The 19290-nt window shown below is 38.9% G+C and overlaps 1 protein-coding gene across 2 annotated transcripts in view; it reads left to right on the top strand.

Annotated features, from left to right (window-relative positions):
• C6 (complement component 6) overlaps positions 1 to 16567 on the top strand; it is a 117210-nt gene extending 100643 nt beyond the window's left edge. The window contains exons 13-18 of one of the 2 annotated variants that reach the window (XM_011944419.1): positions 8 to 119; positions 3701 to 3833; positions 4803 to 4991; positions 8820 to 8910; positions 9359 to 9600; positions 15798 to 16567. In XM_011944419.1, coding sequence (XP_011799809.1) covers positions 8 to 119; positions 3701 to 3833; positions 4803 to 4991; positions 8820 to 8910; positions 9359 to 9600; positions 15798 to 15979 — 949 coding nt within the window. In that variant the 3' untranslated portion in view covers positions 15980 to 16567. The remainder of the gene's footprint in view (positions 1 to 7; positions 120 to 3700; positions 3834 to 4802; positions 4992 to 8819; positions 8911 to 9358; positions 9601 to 15797) is intronic. The other variant, XM_011944420.1, reaches the window with a different exon arrangement.
• Positions 16568 to 19290: the final 2723 nt, after the last annotated feature.

Raw genomic sequence — 19290 nt, 5'->3', positions numbered from 1 at the left:
CTTTTAGTGGACAACCATGTATCAATGATGATGAAGAAATGAAAGAGGTCAATCTTCCTGAGATAGAAGCAGATTCTGGGTGTCCTCAGCCAGTTCCTCCAGAAAATGGATTTATCCGGGTCAGCATCCTAACCCTCATTTTTGATTTATAGTTTTAATAACCTCAAAAAGTATAGATTGTCTTTTAATTAGAGTTACTGTTTTCCTATTCGAATAATCTCCTGTTGACTTTGAAAGTACAAAATCATATTTAGAAACACTTTGTCACTCTTCCATCTTGAATTTCCTAGAGATGTCTTCATAGCCAGTTGTTAAACTAAAGGATAGCAGATTGCTTGGGTTTCTTGGAAAGATAATAGAACTTCAATATAATATAGGACTATATGACTTGTGAGAATTTGCAAGTAAGATCTGGCTATTTCAGAGTCTGAGCAAACTGATACCTTTACCTAAGGAATGTTTAGAGAAACACACTAGACTGGCTATAATCACAAGAGGTGTTTATTCTGTATTGTTTTATTAGGTTAGAAACCTGTAGAGTTCTTACGCAGTCAAAACCATTTTCACGTACCTTTAAGTTTCAACTTTTTTTACTAAGCCACAATATGTTTCTATTACTTTTTTAAAAGCTGAATACTTTTTGTCAAACAGATCTATGGCCTTAGATATAAATAGTTCAGGTGATACATGATATTTAAAATTGATCACAGAAGGCATGCTCCCTATTTCATTTTACCTTTCTTAAACTTAGTAATACCATCACATTAATCTTTTCCCAACTGTATCACACTTATGATAAAAGATCAATAACACTCAATTCTCTAAGGTCAGCAAATAGTTTTATTCATGGAGTATAGTCTGGGTTAATGTATCTTCCATATTCACTTATTTTTCTGCCCATGCATAAGGACCATACATTAAAGTTTATGGGGAGGAAATATTTCAGAGGGAGGTAATTTTAATTAGTCTTTACACTAGAAAAAAGGTTCTCAAACTCAACAATGTGCCAAAAGACCTGTTAAAACACAGATCACTGGGTCTCACTCCTTGAGTTTCTCATCCTGAAGGTTTTGGGAAGGGCACAGAAATGTCCATAGTTAATACATTCCTAGGTAATACAGACGCTGATGGTTTAGGAGCCACACTTTGGGAACCAATTCTTTTGAACAAGAGCCACCAGTCTATGGCCCAAAGGCCAAATTTGACCTGCCACTTAAAAAAATAAAGTTTTATTTTTATTGAAACACAACCATATTCATATGTTTACATATCGTCTATGGCTACTTTCATACAATAACGGCAGAGGTGAGTAATTTCAGCAGACGCCACATGGCCTACATATGACTATCCAGGCCACTTATAGGAAAAGCTTGCTGGCCCCTGCCCTAGAACATTATCCTTAAAATCACATATTGGCAGATCCAGATACCAAAATAACTTAATCTATTTATTCTGGTTGCATACAAAAACCATTAAAATTATTGACATTCTCATTTTAGAAACACACAGAGGCTTTCAACAGTGATGCATTATTCTTCTAACTCATTTTATAAGGTTAGATTATATATTCCCATTTTCATGGATAAATTCATTTCTTATTTTATTTTGCTCTTTACTAAAGGCCTGGTCTCTATCTGGCAATAGTTTTTACTCAAATGTAATAAAATTTTATTTTTTCCTAATAAGCATCTTCTGGAATTTCTAGTGGCAAAATGCCCCTTGTATAGATTCAAATAGAGGTAGATATGCCTAATTCCAAGTTAGAGCAATGATGTTATTGCACACAAGTATATTTATTTAATGAGTAACAGACAAGTCCAACCTCTGTATGAAAGTGACAGGGACTTTTGGCAAGGTTTTTTGTTTAGTCAGTCTACCAAATGTACTTCCCTAACTTTGATTATTGCAACATACACTTATATGTTACAGATTCATAAAAAAACAAGAAATACAAACAAAAGTTTAAGGCAATAATTTTTTTCAGAAGAAATGCAAGAAAAAACTGTGCAGCCTTTGAATAAAACATCCAAATCATTAGTCCATTTCCCTTGGAAACAAAGCCATATCAGTAATAACCAAGAGTAGAATGGTAGTTTTGTATCCAGAAAATTAAGAATCTTCTAGGAGACAAGTTTAATCATATGACCAAGTAACAACATAAGCTGACAATAAAGTTTTCACCACCCTCAGGTTCCCAACTTCAATTATCAGAGAACAACTGCTTAGTCAATTCTTGGTACTCTTACCCCTCTCAGTAAAGGAAAATTGTATTGCATTACTAGCTCCTTAAGAAGGATAACATTCTGTATTCTTTCAGCAAAGAATTCAGGCCCGGGTAAAGATTTATGAGACAGAGATCTGGTTGTGGAGTTGACACTAAAGGGTCAGAGCTGGGGCTGATAAACGTGATAAACACTATAAAAATAGAGCCTTGCATGAGTTTCTCTCAGAACTGAAAGGACGTTGTACCTCATGAAACCAGGGAAATCAAAGGTTTTTGCAAAGGATGGTCTAGTTGAGCTGGGTCTTGAGGGGAAGAGAGAAGGTGTTGAAGATACAAGGAACAGCCACGTGGAGACATGGAGGCATGAAAAAGAATTTTATGTTCAAAGAATGGCAGGGTTTTGCTTTGCCAGAGCATAGGTTTTATGGGAGCAAATGGCAGGAGGTGAGGGGGGTAAAGTAAGTTAAAATAAATATTCCGATCTAAGAAGTATAAGACTCAAGTTTACCTTGAAAATTGTAGTGAACTATCCCCCCTAAACCGCCCCTGGCAACATGATAATAGTTGTACAATCCATTAATTGGGAAAATATATAATGACCAGTGGGTTACTAGGAATTGAGTAACAATTTTAAATGATCTGCACTCAGTCACAATAGCAACTGCATATGTTTGCTTTATACATAAGATATATTATTTATTCAGTTTATAGTCACTACATGGTGAGCATATGGTTTTCTATTCTAGCAATAGAAGGACATTCCATATATAAAGATTTTTGGTTTCTTCTTTTTTTTGGGGGGGGGTGGTTGTTTGTTTGTTTTTTGGTTTTGGTTTTGAGACAGGGTTTCACTGTGTCGCCCATGCTGAAGTACAGTGGAACAATCATGGCTCACCACAGCCTCAACCTTCTGGGCTCAAGCAATCCTTCCAGTTCAGCCTCCCAAGTAGTCGGGACCACAGGCACATGCCACCACTTCTGGCCACTTTTTTTTGTATTTTTGTGGAGACAGGGTTTTGCCATGTTGCCCCAGCTGGTCTCAAACTCCTAGACTCCAGTGATCCACCTGCCTCAGCCTCTCAAAGTGTTGGGATTATAGTCATGAGCCACCATTCTTGGCAGGGGAGCAAGTTTTCAAGTTAAAAAAACAAATGAACAAAGCCCTAATCAATTCAGGGAGACAGATTAGAAGAATGACCAGTTAAAAAGTTGCCCTAGTAAGAAACAATAAATACCATGAAGAAAAACAATGATGGCAACGGGAAGGAGAGAACTTATTATTATTATTATTATTATTATTATTATTATACTTTAAGTTCTAGGGTACATGTGCATAACGTGCAGGTTTGTTAAATTGAGAGGACTCGGTGACTGAGTAGATCCAGAAGTGAAGGATAGAAAGGCTCAGTGTGAGCCCAAAGAGTTAGAGAGTGTTATTTGTAGCATTAATAATTTCTGGTTTCTGCTTTAATTAAGAATGAAAAGAAACTATACTCAGTTGGAGAAGATGTTGAAATTTCATGCCTTACTGGCTTTGAAACTGTTGGATACCAGTACTTCAGATGCTTACCAGACGGGACCTGGAGACAAGGAGATGTGGAATGCCAGCGTGAGAACTGGGCAAACAATTTTGCTTGACAACTTTACAGAATGAATGTGCCCAATATAAAAACAGTAAAATCACATCCTTAGATCAATACATTAACATTTTTAGTAACTCTGGTGAAAGATTTTGTGAAGCAGAAAATAAATAGGAGGGCTCATTTGCTAAAACTGGATTTCCAGATATCTCCATATTTCAGTGTTCCTGCTCCTACATATTACTGTCACACACACAGGACTGCGAAGTATTCACTTCGAAAGAAATCCAGGAAGTCGGCAAGCTGTATCTAACCACAGACATCTGCCTTGCCCAATGTTCAAATTGACGCAAATTGCTGAGTCTCAAGAAGATGATATTTACACTCTTTATGTATCAGAAATGGGAATTTGTGTAAGACGGGATTTTGTGTAAGATACAGTTTTCACCAAGACACTACTCCTTGGCGCATGTTTACACTCTTTGCTGAGAAAGAGTGAATAAGCTTTAGCCTCTGCACATATCTGTACTAGAGTAAAGTAAAAACCAAGATTCAAATAAGGCTTGAATGGGACTCCAAAGACTTATTTTGGGGCACCATGAAGCAGAGTTGAGACAAGTGTCAATTAGAATGCCCATCACTCTGCATCACTCACAGTGTGGTAACTTGCATTTGGAGAAATCCACTAGGGATAAGAGAAAATAAAGTGTTTCTTGAAAGGAAAAGGGCCCAATGATTTCATAAAAGTTGGATGTGTCTGGAGCCAGTTCTTTAGCAAGGGAACCTCAGATAATGAAACTAAAGGGAATTTTTCAATGAAGGGTCTGAGGGAAAGCCCAGGATTCTTATCCCCTAGGTTTTCTGATCAAAAGGAGGCACCACAGTTGAACAAATGCAGTAAATCTCATCAAAATCACCTCTTTGGTTGCATAAAATTTGCCTAAATTTGTTGTTTATTCTGCTCCACTAAACACATATGAAATGTTGCTCTCTTGCAGGGACAGAGTGCATCAAGCCAGTTGTGCAGGAAATTCTGACAATTACACCATTTCAGAGATTGTATAGAATTGGTGAATCCATTGAGCTAACTTGCCCCAAAGGCTTTGTTGTTGCTGGGCCATCGAGATACACATGCCAGGGGAATTCCTGGACACCACCCATTTCAAATTCACTCACCTGTGAAAAAGGTGCGTAGCAGCTCAGTGTCCTGGGGTCTGATAAGGTGGTGCACCCTGAGATTGGTAGTATAGCCTCTACAGCCATTCTATGTCTTAAGCACTGAGAGGCTAAATAAAACACAAGTTTAGACAGTGTGGGTCAAACAGGAACTATGCAATGGCTCTGCTAATTCCCTAAGCTCTTTGCCATCCTGCCTCCTTTATTCTCTTCTGGGCTTTTATGATGTGTGAAAGAAAGGGAAAAAGTTAACCTTTTGAATAACCTTAAATAAAATTATCAGTAAAAAGATCTCATGGAAATTAGTGAGAACTTCAGGTAAGAATTGTGTCTTGGTTTCACTAGACTCCTGATCATAATAACAAATTACAAGGAACGTAAGTGTCAGTGGAATGAATGTATGTGGAAGCCATAGACTTCAGAAAGTTAAGATCTTTTGGACACCGTAGGCAGTATCCTCATCAGAGCGGATGCATGCATGTGCACACACATCCCCTTAGATTAGAAATTAAAATTATAATCCAAACTGAGAAATAGGAAATGTTCCATTAAAATTGTTGTTCAAACTGAGAAATAAGAAATGTTCCACCGCTAGATAAAGGAAACACATAGCCTATTTCATATACTTTCTCTCCAATAATATTGACAGAAAGACCAATGCGGGGAGTCACAGAAAGAGAAAGAGAATCATAAATAAAACCGACACTGTGAGGTAAAGACACTTTCAGGCAGGGAAACATTATTAATTCTTTCAATGTGAAAAATTCTGCTTCATAAAGATGTGAGATGCTACATGGTTACTTTTTTCCTTCTTCCCAGACCTGGACTCCTCAAGTAGCTCTTCAGAGGATCCTCTTGCCCTCAGCACTTTACAGACTGTGCAGTATTGCTGCTCCTGTGCTGGGAGGTGTGGGCAGCTGAGTCTCAGCACTGCTTCAACCTGAGGCTGATTGGAAGAGCAGATTCCTTGCATAAGATCATTGACAATTTCAAACCTGTAGTGAAAGAGCAAGGCTCTGTGCCACTTGAAAACTGATTGATTCTTTTTGGAAACAGTGTATACCTTGCTGCTCCTCCCTGGCCTAAATGTAGAATTACAAAGGGCAAAGAGGCATAAGTAAACAATATCACCACAATGTAAACCATAGTAGCTAAAGCCTTATCGGAAGGATAGGTCTCCAAGTTCATGAGAGTTCTGGGCCAAGTTTCACCAGACAGCATGGGGGTAATAGAAGGAAATGAAAACAACTGTGAATAAGAAAACCTAGGAATTTTTTATACCTTTATTTTTGCTTCTAACATGAGCCACCTTTCCTTATCAAACCTTCTACTTGATAAGCTAAGAGGAGGAAGAGTGAGCTAAGCCTCCAGTTCTGCCCTGGCAATTACCTTGCTCACGAGGTCCTTTTGGTTCTGGGGATGCCTGAATAGTCAGATTCAGATCAAAAAATTTTGTTTCATTCAATGGACTCAGGAGTTTGGCTCCAGGTCCAGGTTCCCTAGGTGGGCCTCAACATGAGCAAAGAAACCAAGGTTCCCTCTTTCATAAATACACCCCCAGTGTCACTCCCTCTATTTTCATCCCCCTCCCTAACCGACATGCCATTCAGTTCCTCATCTTGGTTCAAGCGTAATTTCCTTACGAATCCTTCCTTACCCTTCCCAGTTGGAGTCTTTATGGTATGTGGTCTCCTGAAACTATGTTCCCTTTCTTCAGAATACTTGTCTCAGCCCTTAATTATAAATCCATTATTATAATTATTTGATTAATATCTGTTTTCTCTTTCTTTTTTCCTCTCCTTTCCTCTCCTCTCCTCCACCTTTCTTCCATCCTTCCTTTCTTTTTTTTCCCACCATAATGTCCTAGTGCCTAGAATGTCATGCAGGGATTAATACCTACATTTAGGAGCTGCATTTCTCCATTGATTCTTGTAAGAAAATCTGACTTTCAAGCCATTCACATCCCTATTGCTAAATCTAATGGACTTTTTTTTTTCCTTATCTTCTTTGATCTCTCAGCAACCTTCAGCAATGTTGACCTTCTGCACATATGTTCTTTCCTTGGCTTCATATTCTTGTTTAGCTCTGAATTTCGGGCTGTTGCCCTCTATTTTTGGCAGGCTCCTGCCAGTGCTTGGACATTAATCACTGTTTGTTTCCCAAGTTTTGGATCTGTACTCTCCTACTGAAGAATCTCACCCACATGCATAGCTTTAGTGATTCCCCCATAGACTAATAACGGATTTAAATCTTTAGCACATACTTTGCCACTGAGATTTAGACATGAATATCTAAATTCATATATATCTACATTGTTTGGATGTCTTAAAGATACTGTAAATTCAACATCTACAGAGGGGAACTCTTAATTCATCACCTTTCCTTCCTAAAACTAAGCATTTTCTAATATTTTCTATTTCAGGTAAGGCACCAATGTATATTCTCTTATGCAAATCAGAAACCTAAGAATCATATAATTGGCAGCTCTCATAACTTACCCACAATAGGTAATATCACGTATTTTACCTGCTAGCTGTGTCTCAAGTTTATTCACTTTTCTCCATTTCTACCTCTGGAACCTTGGTCCAAATTATCATCCTCTTTCACCTGAACTACCACAATAACCTCATAGATTAGCTCCCTGGAGCCCTATTGACCACCATACATCTTCAAATCCATTCTCTGCATAGAAGCCAGAATTAATTTCTTTTTTTCAAAATCCAGGACTGATTTTGTCACAACACTCCATGCTTAAAACCCATCGGAGACTGTCTACTATTTATAAAATGAAGACAAAAACCCTTCAAAGACCCTATTAGGCCCCTATACAACCTACCACACACCTACCTCTCTGGCCACATCTTGTTCCATGCTCTTGTTTTTCAGCACTTCAACCACTCTGGATTCTTTCAGTTCCAGGAAACTCACAAGCTGCCTCCCCCTTTTTTTTTTTTTTTTTTTTTTTTTTTTTTTGAGACGGAGTTTCACTCTGTTGCCCAGGCTGTGGTGCAGTGGCACCATCTCGGCTCACTGCAACATCTGCCTCCCAGGTTCAAGTGATTCTTTTGCCTCAGCCTCCTGAGTAGCTGGGACTACAGGTGCCTGCCACCATGCCCTGCTAATTTTCTTATTTTTAGTACAAATGAGGTTTCACCATATTGACCAGGCTGGACTCGAACTCCTGACCTTGTGATCTGCCCACCTCAGCCTCCCATAGTGCTGGGATTACAGGCATGAGCCACCATGCCCGGCCACTGCCTCCCATTTGAACATTTCCATACCTTATGTTTCCTCTGCATTGAACAGCCTCACTTTTCTTTCTTCATTTTACCTTTTCTAATCTTTCTAGCTACATCAATTTTTTTATTATATGCTTCTCTTTAATAGCACTAAGAAAGGCAACAATTCTGTATGTATATTAGTGTGCTCATTTGATTAATGTCTGTCTGCACCCACAAGACTATTAGCTTGGTGAGCCCAGGATCCGGGTCAGTTTATGTTCAATCTACTCTCTCCAGAGCCTTACATACTTTTGGGAATATCATGCATATGCAATAAATATTTGAAAAATAAATGAACAAAAATTTCAACAGTTCCATTTTCTTTAGTTATCTGAACATAATAGCAATTTTAGGTTGGAAAATGACACCTCATGTGCACTGGAAAGGACCTTTCATATGGAATATTTAATGACAATGTATTTAGAGAAGCCAAAATGAATGCTCTAACTCCAAGAGATAAATATGAATCCTTTACCACTGCCTCTTCTCTGAATTCAAGCTTGTCACTTAGAATCCATGCTGTGCACTGTTCTTTTCTCCTTTTTTCCTTTGTTTCAGATAGTCTAACAAAATTAAAAGGCCATTGTCAGCTGGGACAGAAACAATCAGGATCTGAATGCATTTGTATGTCTCCAGAAGAAGACTGTAGGTAAGAGATACCCTACAGACTGTCTGGAAATTGCGAAAACCAGTCTAGGGTAAGACACTTGATGGAAGAGCTGAGCTTCTTGAAGCACAGACATGAAATAAATGAAATTTCCACATAACTGATATTCCTGTGCTCTGCTGAATTCCTCCTTCGCCATTGGGTAGCAAGTTTCTTAATTATCTCTCAGCCCAGTTCCCTGTTTAAAATGAGATTGTTTATTAAAACAGTCTCATTTTGGTTATAAAGACTTAACTTCTGCACATGTAAAAACTTTAAACTCAGTTATATCAACACCTTCTTTTTCCTCTCACTCAAGCCCAGGGCTTGGAGTGGGGTGGGGAAAACAGGCACAAGAAAACTGGTTGGTGAGTGAACACACTACATTGGCTACGTGCCCCTGTTTTTTCTGATCTTCATATGGAAATGCTTGCTTTCTTCTCTTGGGCAGCCATTATTCAGAAGATCTCTGTGTGTTTGACATAGACTCCAACGATTACTTTACTTCACCTGCTTGTAAGTTTCTGGCTGAGAAATGTTTAAATAATCAGCAACTCCATTTTCTACATATTGGTTCCTGCCAAGATGGCCGCCAGTTAGAATGGGGTCTTGAAAGGACAAGACTTTCATCCAACAGTACAAAGAAAGAATCCTGTGGCTATGACACCTGCTACGACTGGGAAAAATGTTCAGGTCAGTTCCACTGGTGACCACACTAAATGCTCTCACTTAACCCTCATCTCAGCTTAAACATCATCTTCCTTAAAAATAGCCTATCCTTAATCAAAAATATTTCCTTTTCATTATAAAAAAAAATCATGATTTAAACATAAAGGAAAATTATAATCACCCACAAGTAGAAATAACTACGGTAGTAATGTGGGTGTTTATCTTGCCAATCTTTTCTTTATGCATATGTGTAATCAGTACCACCCTTAGGCCCTAGTGGGAAAAGCACCTGTCCTGATCTCATGTTTCGGGCATCCCTCCCAGTCCCAGCTTTGGAGGGCCTTCACCAGAATTGTCTAAGTTTCCTTCTGGTGTTTGGGACTGTCTGAGGCCAATAGTGCTTTCCAGGTAGGACTGGATTTTGCATTGCCAAAGCATCTTCCTGAAATTTCTTTAAGTCTTCTTTCAGTGCCTGGGTCAATCCAAGGCTGACAATACTATTCAAGCAGGACACCCTGAGCCCAGACAACATCCCACATGAACGCAAGCACTGTTATACTTTCCAACTCTCTACTGCTTCTCCTCCCCACCATGCATGGGGTCAGCCAGATGCCCCAAAGAGCTCTGGGGCTCATGCCTGTGGAGTCATCTCTGGCCCAGAGCTAGATTCTCATTCTCAGAAAACAGCTTGGTGAACAAATTGCTCCTGCTAGCCAGCAGGGCATTCTTGCTCAAGATTGCTTGAAATTAGAAAGCCAGTATGATGCTAACACTCTAATTTGGGGTGACTCTAATTGTTTATAGATAAGCACCCCATAAAAAATTTGCCCCTGGGTCTCAAACATCTCAGGAGTGGCCCTGCATATAATACAAATTTTAAAAATATAAAATTGGATCATACTCTACATGTTATTCTATATATTGCTGTTTTTCACTTACTGTGTCATGGAACTGTTTTCATGTCAACATATATTATTCGGCCACATAATTCTCAATGTCTGCAAAAGTCTATATGGGTATTCTATGATTTATTTAGCCAATCTCTGGTTAGCCATTTAAATTTTCTCCTGTATTTTGCTATCATAAATAGTGCCATCATACCTAAGTCTATCACAAATCAATCTGTGATCTAAGATTATGTCATTCAGATATAGCTTATAAAGGGATATTTCTAGGTAAATATTATTGTTAAATATAATATATTGGCTCCCTATCCAGAAATGTTTTTGCCATATTATATTTCACTCTAGAACATATAATAAAGATTGCTCTCCCACACTGTCACCAAACCTTGGAGTTATCACTCCTTTGTATCTCTGCTAATTTAATACTTAAGGAGTAGCATTCTATTTCCATTTTCCCTAAATTTACTGACCATAGACATTACATTTGTGAGTTGTTTCGAGGCAGGGACTTCACAGCAGTACATTTGCTCCAAGATGAAGTTTGACCCTGAAGTAGTCCAACTAAGCTTTATATCTTTTTCAAAAGATGGATTGGACATTACAACAGAACCCAAGCAGTTAGAGATACTTCCTTTGTGGGACATTTTCCAAAAAAAATTATCTTAAATTGGGGCATAAAGTATGCAAAGGAATCTTTGCTGAAACCATCTTACTTTTGTAAAAAGAAAGACAAAAACCATATTGTTCCCCTTGACTCTTTTTGGACTTTGTGGCCCAGTGTTCTTCAGCTCAGTCCTGGAAAGGGGAGAGGTCTTATTACTTAAAACCCTGTCTTTCCTGATCCACTTCAAGCTGATTATCAAGCTTCAGCTCCCTTGACAGGCCACAGGATTGAAACATGACAGAGGGTGGACATAGCTGGCATCTGATGGTGACAACTCAGGAAGTCAGTATCTGGAGTTTTCAACCTTCATGCCATGTCTAAACAAGGCAATTCCATATAACATACAGAAAACCGGGGCCTGATATGAATTCTAATCACTATTAAATAATTTTTAAACAAAAACTCTACTATTCATTTTTTTGGTGCTTGATCAACACCATTACTCAACTGACGTCTCTTGCAGACAATAATTTGTGATAGAAAAGAGCTGAAAGTATATACAATATCATTTTTATTTTAAATATAAACTTTTTATCTGAGAAATGTAGTGTAAGAACATTATTGTCAAAAATACATAGAGAAAATAAAATTTGGTCAGCAGGGCAGGTAAGAACTAATCCCTGACTATACTGTAATAGATAGGTCAGGCATTTGGGGCTGTATTTAGTGTTACCTTCCATTCTTCCTTATTTATCGTAGAGAAGCAGTCTTCAGAGAACTCTTCTATTGGAAATATATTTTTTTTTTTTGCTATCTTCCCACAAATTATTTTTTTCAAATCTGCCTGAGTGAAAAATAACAATTGATAATTTTATCAAAATACCTGTCTTTACTATTACCCCTTTGCTATACACATATCTAAATCATCACATACTTGAGTAGTCTAAGTTTGTTAAAAAAAAAAAAAAAAGTACTAAAAACTGTGAAATTAACAGAATGCTTTGGGTAGTCAAACTAACACATGAACATTTCTTAATAGAAGATTTATTTAGGCAATTTAAAACATTTTTTGGTTCTGCACACAATCAGGAAACTCAAAGCATTTTTTTCCTCTAAAGATATGATCTGTCTCTGCTAGCTTTCTTTAACTGGTGAGCAAAAGTAAACGTCACAGAGGGTTCTGTTTGGATTAGCACTATAGAAAATTATCAACATACAAATGATAGCATTTATGAAGACAGAGAAAGCTAAAAATGTACTTTATACCCAGGCCACTCATGGGAAGTTGAAATATTAGTAATTTTCAGTTCAATTGCATGTCACTTTGATTAAACTGTGTTCTTGATTACATTGTGCTCTTAGCTACTCTTTTCCTTCTCTATCTAAAATGAAATTTTAAAAAACTTTAAAAAGGAACTTCAAAGTAATATGAAGGTCACCTTTCAAAAGTTACAACATGAATGAAATCCCCCAGAAGCCTATTTTACAGATATTAAGTATATTATCTGAATTTCAGAAATGTCAACCACCAACCAACAGGAAGGGGAAATTTATTCAGTCAACATCCATTTAGCAGCCAATGTATAAGTCACTGTTCAAGGCATGATGATGGTTTTAAGATGAGGCACCCTTTTTACCCCTCAAATTTTTGGAGGAGTAACATTAGACAATAATTACGTGAATCACTTTAGTGCAAGTCAGGATGCGATAAGAGCTTTAAGAGAGAAATATCTTCTGGTCTGGAAGGGTTTTTCTTAAGCACGGAAGTGTGAGAACTGAGTGTTGAAGGATCAATTAGTGGAGGTGGTGGGGTCTTTAGGTGCTGGTAGTCTGAAAATAATTAGGCAAAGAACATTTAAGCTATATCCATACTGAAAGAGTAGTGACCATGGCCCTTTTAAAAACCTAAGGAACGGATGTCCTAACCAGAGGTGGAACAGTCCCCTATCTTTCACCAAACTCCATCCCTTCCAACAGTGGACAAGAACATTCTTTCCAACAATGAACAATTATCTTCTCTAGCTGGTTAACAGAGAGCATAGTAAGGAAATGCATGGTTTTTCATAAAATGTTTCCTACCAAGGGCAAGATGCCCAGGCATGTGGTGCATGTGAGTATCTCCCTACTTCCTTTCCCTATTTTTTCCCATCAGTTGAGACACCTGGGAAAGAATTGATGTCACCTAAAATAAGCTATTCATTCATGACCTCATTGCTAATACTCATGCTGACTCAGGTATTTTGGCAACATGAATTATTCCAGATCCATTAAGTAAATTTCTTTTTTGTACACTTATACCTGCACCCACAATTCAGAATTTCAAATCAGTTGATCCAGAAGAATGAACTGAGTGCCTTGTTAAGAACTGATCGGACGGATGAGCCACACTGCTCTCCAAAAAAGCACTTCTCATTGTCTTGGGGAAAAGATATATGAAAGCTAACTACTAAGAATGTACACAAAAATGTCACCTATGGTACTGACAAGTTTACACCACTAAAATTTAGCCAAATAAAAGATACAGTTTAGCTCAACCATCGTGGAAAGCAGTGTGACGATTCCTCAAAGAACTTAAAACAGAATTCCTTGAAGGACTTAAAACATAATTACCATTTGACCCAGCAATCCCATTACTGGGTATATACCCAAAGGGATATAAATCATTCTGTCATAGAGACACATACACATGTATTGTACTGTAGCACCATTTACATTAGCAAAGGCATAGACTCAACCTAAATACCCATCAACAGTAAACTGGATAAAGAAAATGTGGTACAAATATATCATGGAATACTATGCAGCCATACAAACAATGAGATCATGTCCTTTGCAGCAACATGGATGGAGCTGGAAGCCATTATCCTAAGCAAACCAATACAAGAACAGAAAACCAAATACCACATGTTCTTACTTAAAAGCAGGAGCTAAACAACAAGAACATATGGACACAAAGAAACAACAGATACCAGGGCCGACTTGAGGGTGGATAGTGGAAGGAGGCAGAGGATTTAAAAACTACCCATCAGTCACTATGCTTATTCTGGGTGATGAAATAATCTGTACACCAAACCCTTATGGCATGCAATTTACCTATATAACAAACTTAACACATGTATCCCTGAAACTAAAATAAAAGTTAAGAAAAAGAAAAAAGAGAAAATCTGGTCAGACACTGTGGTCCACGCCTGTAATCCCAGCACTTTGGGACACCAAGGCAGGTGGATCAGTTGAGCTCAGGAGTTTGAGACTAGCCTGAGCAACATAATGAGACCCTGTCTCTACAAAGAGTAATAGATTAGCTGAGCATGGTTGGGTGCATCTGTAGTCCCAGCTACTCGGGCAGCTAAGGTGTGAGGATCTCTTGAGCCTAGGAGCTCGAGGGTGCAGTGAGCCTTGATTGTGCCGTTGCACCCCAGCCTGGGAGACAGAGTAAGACTGTCTCAAAAAAAGAAAAGAAAAGATCAAAAGATCAGAATATGGTTATGTTGCTATGAAATGCTTCACTGAGGAGGCAAGACTTGTAGAAACTGGACGTGTGGGGAGAAGTAGGAAAGAGCACATCAGTCTGGCAAAAGAGGCAGATGACATGGGAGAAAGGACATAAACTGGAATACCTTTGGGATCTTGTTGGGGAAACAGACAGTTAATCTACTTGAAATGCAGAAAGTAAAAAAGACAATGTTGAAAATGGAAGTTGAGGCCAAACTGTGGAGGACCTTGACCTTTGACTAAAACATACATGTAGAATATATAAGCCTATAAACCTTTGTTCAAAATTAATTTAATATACTCAGCTTTGGTAACTTTATCCCTAAATGATTGTTTTAAACCTATTTCATGAACATAAGACTTAAATGAATTATGAAGTGCTTTGGTGATTCCAAAAGCAGGCCTCATAAGAGAATCACCCAATTTAACTGCCTATTAAAAATACAGATCCCCAGGTATAACCCAATAATATTCTAGAAAGAAAGAAACAAATGTGATCCAGAGTTATGTTAAAAAGCTCAGGCCTGTGAGTCATGTATTATTTAAATCCTGCTTCTACCATTTACTAAATTGTGTGGCCATAGGCAAAGGGTTTAAATTCCTTGAGCTCAGTTTCCTCTTCCGTAGAATTATTATGATAGCCTAGTTCATACATTTGTTGTAAGGGTTCGAAAAAATAAAGCATATAAAGTGCTTGGCATAGCGTGTGGCTTCAAAGGACATGATCTATAAATGATAACTATAAAGGTACTTAGGCAACGCCAACGTTAAAAATGAAAGTAAAATAAAAGGACAGGCTGAAGACATTGGAGAAATGGATTGATAGGACTAGTGCCTGATTGAATGTAGGCAGTGAGTGAGAGGGAGGTGCCAGAGATAGCGCAAATCTTCATTGGATGTGGACAGTGAGATGGGGAACTGCCCGAGATAGGCCAACTCTTTAAGCTTATTGGCTTACTAGTGCCCTCTAGTCTCTTATATACAGATCTCTCTATTCAATCACAGTTGGGTCTTTGGGGTCATTGCCTTTGATGGGTTGTTTTGTTGCTTTTGCTTTGTTTTGTTTTCAATTTTTATTTTTTGGCTTTCTCATTCATTAGAGAAAGCTTTGGACCAAACTTAACACCATCAAGGAGCTCGCCACCCTGGGGATGATTTAGATGAAACCAAACCCTAATGTACTGTGGTGAGTCACACTGTCTCTCTCTCTCTCATTACAGCCTCCACTTCCAAATGTGTCTGCCTATTGCCCCCACAGTGCTTCAAGGGTGGAAACCAACTCTACTGTGTCAAGATGGGATCATCGACAAGTGAGAAAACACTGAACATCTGTGAAGTGGGAGCTATAAGATGTGCAAACAGGAAGGTGGAAATACTGCATCCTGGAAAGTGTTTGGCCTAGCACAATTACTGCTAGGCCCAGCACAATTAACAGATTTACCATCCAGGAGAATCAGCTACTACAAATGAGAATTCTTGTACAAACAGCAGACTGGCATGCTCAAAGTTACTGACAAAAATCATTTTGTGTTAGTTTGAGATCATTATTCTCCCTTGACTCTCCTGTTTGGGCATGTCTTACTCAGTTCCAGCTCATGATGCCCTGTAGCATACCCCTAAGTACCAACTTCCACAGCAGTCTGGTAAATTCTCCTGTTCACATTGCACAAAATAATGTGACTTCTGAGACCCTTATGTAGCCCGTGACATTAAGCATTCTCACAATTAGAAATAAGAATAAAACCCATAATTTTCTTCAATGAGTTAATAAACAGAAATCTCCAGAACCTCTAAAACACACGCTTGAAGCCCAACTTTCATGTCTTCATTCAACAAATAATTTCTGAGTGTGCATACAGGATGTCAAGTACTGACCAAAGTCCTGAGAACTTGGCAGATAATAAAACAGACAAAAGCCTTTGCCTTCATGAAGCATACATTCATTCAGGGGTAGACACACAAAAAATGAAATAAATAGGTAAAATATGTAGCATGTTTGATGGTGATAATTGTTTTGGAGAAAATACAACATGGAAGGGTGAGTCCCATCCTTAATTATCATCTTATGCAAGGAAATATTCCATAACAATAAACATCACTGTAAGGATGATTGAACTCCAGTGGAAATTATCTTGTATAAAGTTGTTAAGGATAAACTTCTGGAGTTCTATTCTCTCAGAAAGTAGAAAAGAGATTCCCTTTGCCTCAACTAAAGTGCATCATAAAGTTTTAGGCTGAAGTGTGTGATGGATGGAAAATTGTCAGAGAATTTTGAAGGAATAATGTTTCAGGTAAGTCATATCTTTTCATTAGGCCATACAAAGCAGAAACCAGTTTATTAGAGAGGCGAGGGTGTCAATTTGAATTGGAGAAGAGAGGCATCTTTGGAGCAGCAGTTCTCAAATATTAGAGTGCATTAGAATCACGTAGAGGGTGTGTGTGTTCAGATAGATGCCTGGAACCACCCCAGTTTCTAACTCAGTAGTTCTGGGGTGGGACCTGAGAACGTGTGTTTCTAACAGCATTCCAGGTGGTAGTGCTTATGATCATCAGGACACCACATTTTGAGCATATCTAATTTAGAGATGGAGTCATCACACAGCTAACTCTGATTAAGTAATTGATCTCAAAACCGTAGCCAATCTCCAGGGAGGTGAGTGAAAGCAGATTCCTTTCCAGCAAAACTCATTGGGATCCTCACCTCTTGGAAGCAGGCTGTGAGCCACAGCTACCTGCCAACCCCATCCCCAGACCTTATACATGCAGCTCCTCCTTCATCTCATTGATCATAGGACGTCCGCAAAAAATCTCACATATATCATATTAAAGGAGAAGAGTGGGGAATGAAAACACCTATAAACAAAAAATCATTTTCCTGGTGTAACAGAGGTTGAATATGACCTTTTCCTTTCGCAGGAGTCAGTAACCCAACTATTTTCCAGTCATACCACCCCACTCCCTTCTCACTCTGAGGAGTGCAGGCCACTCCTGTAAGCATCATAAGCCTTCAGCACACCCGAGACATCAGCTGAGAGCAAAGAGGTATTAAATACTCCCACATCCTAAGGAGAGCCACTAACAAATCAATAAACTTTCCCCAGGATTGAACTGGCTCTGTTCAACCCAGCTCTCATGCCAGCCCTACACCTTTCCACGCTATAAAATAGGACTAGATGAGTAGGGAAGGGAGTCATGTGAATCTGCAGCCACAGGAATGCGGAGTTCACAGCGGGTGTCCTGTTCTTCTCCTAAGTCCGTTCTCTCCCTTTGGTGAGGAGGAGGAGGATGCTGAAAATGTCCACTGAAGCCAGGCAACCAAAGCCCCAAGACAACTAGGTTGAGGGTGTGATGAAACCACCTTTGCTAAAATTATAACAGTGAGAACATTATGTCTGTGAGAGAGATCTGATTTGACAAACCCCCATCTTGCGTTTAGCCTTCAAACTACTCTTAATCATTCCTGGACTTGGGCCAAGCTAACTTTGGGAGACATTTAATTTATAGTTTAAATGATAATAGCCTCTCCCCAAAACTCAACCACATTTATAAAGCTAATGACAGACCACCACACTAGGAGGATGAGAGGAACCTGAATTCCGCTAAGGTGTAGACATACATGATTACCCACACATTATTCCAGATGCACAAGATGTACAACTTCCCCAAATTACTCCTGCAAATAACATCACTATTGTAGAACCTAAGATTGGCCTTTTTAGATGTCTTTTTGGGTTTTTTGCATCTGATGACCAATGGCTCCACCTGGATCCACCAACTGCTTCTGTGGCCCCATTCAGAAGTGACTCAGTGAATAAGGGGACCATTTCCCACACTCCTATAATTGCACTCCCAACCAATCAGCAGCAAGTACCCATTACCCATTGCCTAGCCTTCCTCCCTTTTCCCCCAAACTATCTTTGAAAAATCCTAGCCTTTGAATTTTTAGAGAGACTGATTTGAGTAATAATAAAACTCAGGTCTTTCATTCAGCTGGTCTGTGTGAATTAAGCTCCTTCTCTATTGCAGTCCCCCTGTCTTGATAAATCAGCTCTCTCTGAGCAGTGGGCAAAATGAACTCATTGGACAGTTACAGTGGGGTTGCCTACAATATGGATATATGGTGCTGCCCTAGCTTGCTGGAGGCTGTGGAATTTTATAGCTGCTACTGGCAAGGTTTCTGAGGATTAGCACCTTGCGCCTCTCTCATAGTTGCAGCCTGACTAGGGAGAAGATGGATACAGCCCTTTTCTCCATCTGCATCCCATGGCACAGGGAAATCATGAAAACTTGGTGGCTCCTGTGGAGCACAGAGAAGAGGAAAGGCCAGCACTGGCACTGGAGGGAAGGAGATGAAATGAAAATCAGATATGAGATTGGAGACTTAAACTGGAGCAACTTTCAAAAAACAGAAACTGACCAGAAATCTGTCTGATCTGTGCCAGAGCTAAGGAGAATGGAATTTGGCAGACTAGTGAAAGCTAGTGAAAGCTGGAGCTGCCATAACAAAGTCATACAAATAGAAACTTTTTGTCTCACAAGTCTGGTGGCTAGAAATCTGAAACAAAGATGTTGGCAGGGACATGGTTCCTCTGAAACCTGTAGATGATAATCTTTCCTTGCCTCTTTCAGCTTCTGGTGTTTGCCAGCAATTTTTGGCATTCCTTGGCTTTTGGATTCATCACTGTAGTTTCTGCGTTCATCAACACGTGTCCA

This window comes from Colobus angolensis, unplaced genomic scaffold (genome assembly GCF_000951035.1).
Source record: "Colobus angolensis palliatus isolate OR3802 unplaced genomic scaffold, Cang.pa_1.0 Scaffold230, whole genome shotgun sequence".
Classification (NCBI taxonomy): domain Eukaryota; kingdom Metazoa; phylum Chordata; class Mammalia; order Primates; family Cercopithecidae; genus Colobus; species Colobus angolensis.
This window is presented reverse-complemented; position numbering and strand designations above follow the sequence as displayed.